The sequence below is a fragment of the Podarcis vaucheri genome, assembly GCF_965113315.1.
Source record: "Podarcis vaucheri genome assembly, chromosome: 10".
Lineage (NCBI taxonomy): Eukaryota > Metazoa > Chordata > Lepidosauria > Squamata > Lacertidae > Podarcis > Podarcis vaucheri.
In genome coordinates, this window is record NC_138748.1 from 46659134 (window position 1) to 46668787 (window position 9654).

The window sequence follows — 9654 nt, forward strand, 5'->3', positions numbered from 1 at the left end:
CCCTGGTATTATCAACAACACACCAGCTAAGCTAACTGCCAAACCCACAACACTATTGTGGAATCTGGACAGGAATATGAGCTGCCACACTGGCCACCTAGTTCACCTTCCCCACTGTGATGAGCTGTTTCTAAAGCCACATCTATATCTCACAATTAGCAGCAGAAAGTGTTGTGCAAATCTTTTGGAGTGAGGCATCTCCTTTTGGGCCGGTGATGCTAAGATTTCACAGCGACTGAATTCACCTCGGTTCTGGCACGAAGGTCACCATCCATTTCTGTTGTTCAACAGAGGACAGGCTGCAACCCCTTCACTCCCTTCCCTGGGCAGGGGCCCCAGTCCGCCTGCGCTTACTCCCAAGTAGACATGGCTCCCTCCACCCTTTCTCTGGCTCTCACCGGGCCCAGCAAAGGGGCCGGGATGAGCAGGCACAGAGCCAGGAAGGAGGCAGGAACTGCTCTTTTTTTGCAGAGGAAAGAGTTAACGCGGCAGAAACCTAACACCCGCTGGAGCCGTAGAGCCCAAACGCGGAGGGGAGAAAGGGGACGGGACGGGAGCCTCGCAGGCGGGCTGTGGCGGCGGTTCGAGTTTCCTCTGCCAACAACAAGCTATTAAAGACATGGGACTCCGGGCTGGCTTGGCTAGCAGAGGGGATCCAGTGTGCAGAGGGGACTGACCGGCAAGGCAGAGGAGCGGAAACTTTCAGGGATTTTGAAAGAAGGCGGCGGCGACGCGCCACTCTTCCAGGGTGAGCCTGCTGGTGGTCACGGGCTAGGTGTCCCGGGGGATGGATCCAGGCAGAGAAGAACTCCTTGGCCTTCCGCCCCTTTGCAGCCCCCCGTTCCCTCCTCCGTGTCACCTTTGCGCGCGCGCGCGCGTGTTTATCTGCTTAGTTTGCAAAACTCCAGCCCGGACGCCCCTAATCAAACGCACATGCCTCGGCAGCAGGAGCTTTTGCCTTCCCCTCGCGCTCCAGCCGTGCCAGCCCCTCCGCCTCTTCTGCAAGGCTTGCATATTCCTGCTTCCACAGCCGCTCTGCAAACTTCCAAAGGGGTGGAGGGTCGTCTTCTTCTTCTTCTTCTTCTTCTTCTTCTTCTTCTTCTTCTTCTTCTTCTTCTTCTTCTTTCAAATGCAAGGGGCGCTGCTTCACCAGAGGGCAGAAGTCAGCTGCCTTTTAGACAGCTTTCCGAAACGCACGCGAGGTAGGGCTTCACAGGCACGGTTTGCTAGAGCGGAAACGGAGCTCTCTCCTTCCCCATCCCTAGCAGAAATAGTATTTAAAAAAAGAAGTGCAAATGCCCTGTCAAGCAACAAAACTTCCCTTTGAATGAGAGTGTTTGGTTTTTGTTCTGGGTTTGTGTTTGTTTGTTTGTTTGTTTGTTTGTTTGTTTGTTTGTTTTGCTCCAGCTTTCCTTCCCATTTTGCAGATCACAAAACTGAGGCAGGCTATTATCTGGAGTTCTCAATTGCACACATGTGCAGGCTGAAATTAAAGCATCCTTTCAGATGTTTGGTTAGGGTGGGCACTGCAGTTAAACTGTCCCACCTAAAAACTGATAGGGGGAAGGGTTCATTGGTACAGCATCTCAGGGAGAGAGCACCTTTAGACCTGGGAATGTCCCCTGCCTGAAACCCTGGAGAGCTGCTGCCAGTCCGTGTAGACAGAACTGAGCTAGATTGACAGATGGAACTGACTTGGTATAAGTCAGCTTCCTATGCTACTATGTTCATAGGATTTAAACACACACATACACACCAGACTTTTAGTATTTCTAATACTACTGAGAGTTCATTTTTAGAACAGGAAACTTTCTGGCAAGGAAGAAAGATCAGTTAACAATATAAACTCTGCCTTCCCGACCGGATGAGCTGTGTTCATCCAAAATGCTCCCTGAATGGGGTGGATCTTTCAAGATCACTATAAATAACACTTATCTCAGTTAAGTCATCCTGGAGGGAAATATCCCCTTGTAATTACTGTGATGTCTGTAATCATGGCAGGGGGCTTAAGAATGGTGGTGAAAAGGGGTAACTTAAGGAAGTTATTAAATAAGGAAGGTGTGCATTAGCACGTATTACTGTTTTCCCGCTTATGGTACCTTTCTAAAGGTAACATGATAAATTATAGGAACAAGACTAAATATAATGTGGAAGATCTGTTGAAAAGATCTCTTTATGTCTTCTTGTTTAGTTAAAAGCAACTGCTGGAGGAGGGGGAATCTGGATTTCAGGGTGGCGAAGAGGGATTACCCTTCACACCCACAATCCACACCATTTCCCCATCTTAAATAAAGATGCAAACAAACAAAAAAGCGAAAGGGAGATACAGGAACAACACAGGTCCCTGTGGTTAATAACAATGCCTGATGGCAGCTGTAAATCAGAGAGACTTCACAGGAGGGAAAGTTAATCTCCTCCTCCTCCATTGCTGCAACCCCGATCCAAATCCCACTCCCATGGGTGCTTTTAACTGAAGATAAAGGACTCTGCGAAATCCAATCACAGATCTTCCACATCACATCCTGTTTGGCCCATACGTAGCCTCTTGCCCTTATCAAGGTTTCCGTTGGCCAGTGAAGGAATTACTGGTTTTCAAGTTGCTTCTTTGAAACTCCTGGAGATGTATCACCTCTGCCACATGTTTTGTACAACCAATGGAGCAATCCTGTGCAGGTCTACTCAAAAGAAAGGTCCATTGAGGAAGTAGGCAGAAGATTATGGCCCACAGGAGCTATTCATCATGTCTGAGTGCAGAAGGAACAACCATGTCACTTGCTGTAAAGTAATTTACCATCTGTGGAAACAGGAAATACCTAGAAAGAAGAGAGAGAGAATCGTCTTCACAGAGGTGCTATATCAGTGCTTTCAGGTTTCAAAAACATGACTGACAGCCTCTAATCATAAGAGAATAACATATTTGGTATTTTAAGAGGGGTTGAGAGGTTGGGTTGTATAAACTCTTACAGTGATGGGGTGGTACTCAACTAAGTCTTTACTTAGAGTAGACTGAAATTAACAGACTTTTAAATTAGTCTACTCTGAGTAAAAACTTAGTTGAATACCATCCTTACACTGTAAGACATGGGTAGGCAAACTAAGGCCCGTGGGCCAGATCAGGCCCAATTGCCTTCTGGATCTGGCCTGCGGACAGTCTAGGAACCGCTGCGTGGATCACCAGCATGCACGTTCTCTCCCTCTCCCTCCCTCTCCCTCACAGGGCAGCGGTGGCGGCGGCGGCAGCGGTGGCACCAGCACCTCCTCCCTCCCTCCTCCTAGCTTCTCCCTGCCCTGCCTAGAGAAGGAAGGGAGCTGGGCTTTGTTGGTGCCAGCAGCAGCAGCACTTGAACAGCCGCCATTTTAAGCAGGCCCTCTCCGGAGCCCTTTCTTGCGCCGCTCATTGTCCCACCACCGCTGCCAGCCCCTGCCACTCACAAGACACAGGTAAGCAGCCACGGGGGCTCATGGTGCTCTTGCATCATTTCTTTTTTCAAAATATAGTCCAGCCTCCCACAAGGTCTGAGGGACAGTGGACCAGCCCACTGCTGTAAGAGTTTATCCAAACCATCTCCTCAAACCTCCCAAAATATCAAGAATTTTCCCTCATGACTAGAGGCAGTCAGCCATGTTTTTGAGACCTGAAAGGACTGATATAGCACCTCTCTGAAGAGGATTCTATCTCTCTTCTTTCTTTCTTGCTTTCTTTCTGCTTGCCCTACCTTCTCCTTGCTTCTGAGGTGTTTTTAGTCACAGAGAATCGAGGCCCAGAAACACCCTGCCCTTTCACATCCTCTCGATTTCAGTTGCCTTTGTGTTTCCTTCTCTTCTCTGCCAGGTCACTATGGAAACCATCCAAATGCAAGTACCTTTGGTCTTCCTTGTACTCCCACTATTTGTATTTGGGGCTCCCGCTGATGCGTCTGGCCCCCAAGAAGTCACCATCACCTCGAGCAGTTGCAAACGATGCTGTGATTCCCAGGATGCACCTGGCTCCTCTGAGGCCAGTCCTGGCAGAAACAGTCCCCACTCCTTGCCTTATATTATTCCAGAGCTGCGTCCATATATCAACATTACCATTCTGAAGGGTAAGTGCATATTCAGCTACTCCTCCTCTCCCTTCATTCTTTCCTCCCAGCTTCACCTCAGTGCCTAAAATCATATTTTAAGCTTCCCAATGGGCCAGGGGATGTACTTGAATTTTGCTTGTTACTTTGTAAACTTCCATGTGAAGTGTTGTTACTATATATAAGCTTGTGTGTATATAACATATATAGAAATGTAATTTGAGTGTTTAATGTGCAAAGCAACTGGCCATTGTGCACATTTACCAGGCCTCATGGAGAGCACATAATCCTTCCATGAAGAGGAAAATGTGCACATTTCCCGGTCAATCAATGAGGCTTGTTGGGGATTATGCATGCTGGCCAGAGAATGTACAAAATCCAATCAAGATATGCACATTTCCCAACGTCTATTGGCAATTAGGCATATTGACCATGAAAAGTGCGCAATTTCCTCTTTATGAAAGGATTATGGGTAGAATTCAATGTCACACTAAGGCCATGTTCCATCAGCCCAAGCTTTTCAGATTGCCAGATAAAACAATCACCTCCACAGTGTTCAGGGTGTGCATCTCCTGACCATCCAAAGCAGAACTGGGGAGAGTATGGAGGGAGGAAATGTTGGTGGGGGGAGCTAGTGGGATTCACTGCCCTGGCTTTCCTAAGTGCAGCAACTCAAATGAATCTGACCCTATGTGAACATTCTCCATGAGAGCCGATGAATGTGCACAATGGTCAGTCATTACACATATTAACCACTCAATTCACATTCCCCTGAATATGTACAATGTGATTGTGTATAAGAGTGTGTGTGTGTGTGTGTGTGTGTGTGTGTGTGTGTGTCTAACCCCAGTACAAGCTTGTTTGTAACTAAAGTTGCCCATAAGTAACATTTCTCAATCCTGGGTAAGTTGTTCATCTGTCTGTAGCGGAACCATAAAAGTCCAAGGAATGGCTCCATTTGGTTAGAATGGCTCCATTTGGTTAGAAATCAGTTCAGGCCCAAGACCAAAAGTTATCCTCTTCAGGCCAAATGCAAAGCAGACAGAGGTTGCCAGCCTGCAACTAACTGAGGAAAGTCTGCCTAGTGGTAGCATATGTTTTACTTGGCTGCAGCCTCCTATCTCTGAGGGCTTCCATAGACTCTCCTTCTCCAGCTGTCCTTGCATGTGGGACATAGCTGCTGCTTTTGCCCCGCCTTCCGTCACAGATCTTTCCCCACAGCCCACCTCCTTCGCTGGCAGCTGTGTCGTCCTTTTATCACGACGACTGCCAAGGATGCTGCAAAATGCATGGAAACACATTGTAAGGGATGGTTCCAAGCCCACCCACCAAACCATGGGTGCCCTAAGCCTTTGCTTTCTCTTTCTCTCTCTCCCCCCACTCCCACAGGAGATAAAGGAGATCAAGGAGAACCTGGAATTCCTGGGAAATGGGGCAAAGAGGGGCCGCCGGGTGAACGGGGAGCCCCGGGCCCAAAGGGCAGCAAGGGGCAGATGGGTGCCCCCGGAGATCCTTGCAAGCACCAGTACGCAGCCTTCTCGGTCGGCCGCAAGAAGGCGCTCCACAGCAGTGAAGGCTACCAGGCCTTGATCTTCGACACGGTCTTCGTGAACCTCTACAGCCACTTTGACATGTTCAAGGGCAAGTTCTACTGCTACGTGGCTGGCCTGTACTTCTTCAGCCTGAACGTCCACACCTGGAACTTCAAGGAGACCTACATGCACGTCATGCGGAACGACCAGGAGGAGGTCATCCTCTACGCCCAGCCCAGTGACCGCAGCATCATGCAGAGCCAAAGCCTGATGCTGGAGCTGCGGGAGAACGATGAGGTCTGGGTGCGCCTCTACAAGCGAGAGCGTGACAATGCCATCTACAGTGACAACGTGGACATCTACATCACCTTCAGCGGCTACCTGATCAAGCCCAGCCTTGAGTAGCTGCTTGCCTCTCAAGCACCTCCGCTGCCCTCCTAAGCATTACTGTAACACTGCCTGTAAGCTGCTGCAAATCATACACAGAAGGACTGGAAGCATCCGAAGAATGGGGGCCATTCAAGAAGACCATTTCACTAGAGAATTAAGATGGAAGAAGGTGAATGTTTTGCTGACCAGTTCATTAGCCTGCTTGTTTTCAGTCAAGATTGTGAGGTTAGAGCTGGGCTTTCTAGGTTATCTGAAATCTTCAAACCTGCTACCCCAGACATTTCCCTCATGGGAATATTGGTGCATGGACTTGGAAAGTGGTGCTTCCTTACTGGGATGGCCTAAGTGCTCTTGTTGTACATGAAGGACACAGCTGAATTGAGCAGTCTCAAGTGAGTGACATCTTCATATAAATTCCAAGCTAAACACACCCCGGCAGCCACTATTTTTGCACAATGAGTTCCCCTGGTGCAATGGGACCTTCCTCCCTCTTCTCCAAAATCTGGTTGGGAGGGTCAGGAGAACCCCCAATGTAGCTCATGCAGAGAGGGGAGGCAATTCTGCCTGGCAAGCAGAAATGTTTTCTCCGATGGAGCAATTGCCATAGCTTGACTCTGAATCCCCCCCCCCCATTGTGTGCATGCTATGCTCGTCTCTGAACAGGTTTTGTAGCCCTGTAGGCTGAAATTTAGATCTCTTCAGTAGGCTGCGCACACAAAGGTCAGAATCCAGCCCACAAATTGTGCATGAGATCAATGGGGCTTACATGACTGTGAACTGGATCGTAGCCTGTGATTTTAGAGCTTGTCAGCTGAACAGTCATGGTTTAAAATAGGTGTGCAAAAGATACAGGGAAGTGTAAAGAAAGGAATAGTGCAACTACCTTTGTGTAAACTTCTGTTTGCCATTGCCATGCAGGGACATTTGCACACATGGGGAACATGGGTCTAGACTGGTTTAACTTTGATGATGCCTTAAGTGTTGAAGTAATAGGTCAGCTCAGGCTGGGGCAAACATCAAAGGAAGAAGGCTTCTAGAGGGAACATTTTTTCTGGTTCTCATAAGTGAGACCTGCACCTATGTACAGGCAATGATCATTTTGCATGGGGGTTGTTTTCATGACCCCCCCACATTGACAGAGCCTACTCCACCCCATTATATCCCCACCCCCTTTTCCAGCCATTTCCAGGTTGCAGTGATGCTCATGTGCACAGTCATGTGTGCTTTAAAGCGCCATTGCCTTTACTACACCGTAGAGTGCTTTTGTTCAAGATTCCAACTAGTCAGCCATACCCACTTTGAAGATACTCCATTCCATGCCCTTATTTCCTGCTTTTCCATTCCCCACCCCCTTCCATCAGTTAGTCAGTATTCTGTGCCCACTGAGCATGCCCAGTCCTTAGGATTTTTTGCTTTAAAAAATGCGTACCTGTGCAAACCTTGGGTCCCACCCCCCGGCTCTCTGTAGCTATCACTTTTTTGAGTATTGAGGCTGCTCTTTGCTATACACCATGATCCAAACAAAGATAATGAATTCACTATTAATAATATATAGCACATTAATCCTGCGTTGCTTTTAAAAAAATGAAAGTCATATGGCAGGCAGTGGCACAGCACTGACTAGCTCCTATTCCTGCAGGCAATTCATCAGGAAGCAGTCCGGGATAGAGCAGAGAATGAGTAGCTGTCCATCATAGGAAAGAGATCATAGCTCAGTAGTAGAAAGCCCCAGATTCAGTTCCCCATGTCTACCTAAAAGTATCTTAAGTAGCAGAGCTGGAGACACCTTGTCTGAATACTTGGGAAGCTGCTGTCCTGGACTAGCCAGTCTTGGACTAGATGGACTAACAGTCTGACTCGAGAGAAGGCAGCTTTAATGTTCTTCATCAGAAGGAATAGCAGATGATTTCTCTATTCACCTTGTACTACCATGTGGGCACGGTAGGTGGTTAGCCCCCCCCCCCCCAACGGTTCCTTGTCTTATGCATATCCAGCAAGCTGCAGCCAGTTTAGAAGGTAGCAAAAGCAACAACCCTTTTCCACCCGCTGGCAAGCTATTTTCACTCATCCAGAACCCTGCTCCTTCTGTTATATAGGGATGATGTTGCTGATCAGCCTTACAGGGATTTTGCCAGGATTGCAGATAGGGCTGGGCAATATCTGGTTTTCAGCATCATGATATATCACCAGTTAACATGATGCCTGAAATAAAGTTGGAGCTATGTAGAGGCATTGGCTGGCTTCACAGTTTTTCCTACATTGTAAATTTCACATAGCACACACAAACACATCATGATTCGTGATACATCATGATTCACAGCCAGGTCAAAAATTATGAAACCGATATCAAAATATCGGTTTCAATCCAGTTTTGGACAATATATTGATATATTGCCCAGCCCTAATTGCAGAGGTACTTTGAGTAAAGCACTCTGAAGTTTCTAGAGGGCTATGTAGTTGCATATGGCTGTGCACAATGTTTAGCTGCGACTTTTTATGCACAAGCTGTGAATCTGCACATGCCCCACCAAGCGTACTCGCTGCTGCTCCCACTGCCATGTGGTCAAGTGTGCAGAGACAGCACATAGGAAAGCAGAGCTCTCCTTCCAAGTTGACGGGTCTCTCAGGGGGCAAAGGGCTATGTGGGGGCAGACATTTTTGCTTTGACCCCCATGGAGAGCCCTGCAGAGCAAGGTTATGAGAAAGAGTCGGGAAAGGGGGCTTTCTTCAGATGGGGAAGTCCGGGGCTGATTGGACAAGGAACCAAATTCCTCCTCTCTGCAAGGCATAAACGGAGAAACCAGCTGTTGTATATTTGCAACGCGTGGCGTCCCTGTGTCTCTCTAGGGAACAGCAGGAATTTCTAGCACTGAATCGCTTCCAGACCTGAGCTCTGAATTCCTCGAGCCTCTGCCTCCATTCCAATGTCAGCAGAGCTCTCAAATGTTCCTAATGAGAAGTTCTGCATTTAAAGTCAATAAGGCAAAGTGTGTGGTGTGTCGGTGTTTCCTGCTTGCTTTTTGGTGCAAAAAAAAAGGCTTCTGACTTTTAAAGAAGCTCCTTTGGTGCTAAACCAGGATCCTGGAGAATAATTGGTGCTTAATGAGAGATATATTGCAGACATAGTGGACTGTGGAATTTATGGTGCTTTATAGAGAACCCAAATCACCCAACCAGATTTCTTGTGTGTGTATATATTTTCCTAAATATTAAAACTTCTTTATTGCACTTTGAGATGGTTTTTCTCATTTCGTTCCCACCCTGTTTCTCTGTGAAGCAGCTAGGACACTGTGTTGTGCAAGAGCCATGTTCCATCCTTTCTACTTCTGCTCTGCAGGATCTGTCAAGATTTTAGCTACTTAAGAATTGAACGTTTTGTTTCTTTGCAAAAGAGAGGCATTTCTAAAAAGAGGGGAGACCCGGTATAGAGGTATGGCTGGAGGACTGGAACTGGGGGGAAGCTGTAGCTCAGAAGTAGCATATCTGCTTCCTACACAGGATGTCCCGGGTTCAAGCCTCAACATCTCCAGGTGGGGCATGGAATGGCCCTTACCTGAAACCCTTGTGAGCTGACAGCCCTGAGTACATGGAGCAATGCTCTGACTCTGCTTCCTGTGTTCTTATGAACATGGGAAACCTCAGGCTCTGTTGCTCAACAGGAACATGAGCTC

At 47.8% G+C, this 9654-nt stretch overlaps 1 protein-coding gene across 2 annotated transcripts; it reads left to right on the forward strand.

The window, feature by feature from the left end:
* The first annotated feature begins 348 nt into the window (after positions 1-348).
* C1QTNF6 (C1q and TNF related 6) lies at positions 349-9217 on the forward strand. 2 transcript variants are annotated; one of them, XM_082241161.1, is made up of 3 exons: positions 349-748; positions 3833-4082; positions 5451-9217. In XM_082241161.1, the coding sequence occupies exons 2-3, from the start codon at positions 3839-3841 to the stop codon at positions 5996-5998; spliced, it is 792 nt and encodes a 263-aa protein (XP_082097287.1). In that variant the 5' UTR covers positions 349-748; positions 3833-3838; the 3' UTR covers positions 5999-9217. The 2 variants fall into 2 exon arrangements, with proteins under 2 accessions (XP_082097287.1, XP_082097288.1); XM_082241162.1 differs by lacking the exon at positions 349-748 and adding an exon at positions 1065-1202.
* Positions 9218-9654: the final 437 nt, after the last annotated feature.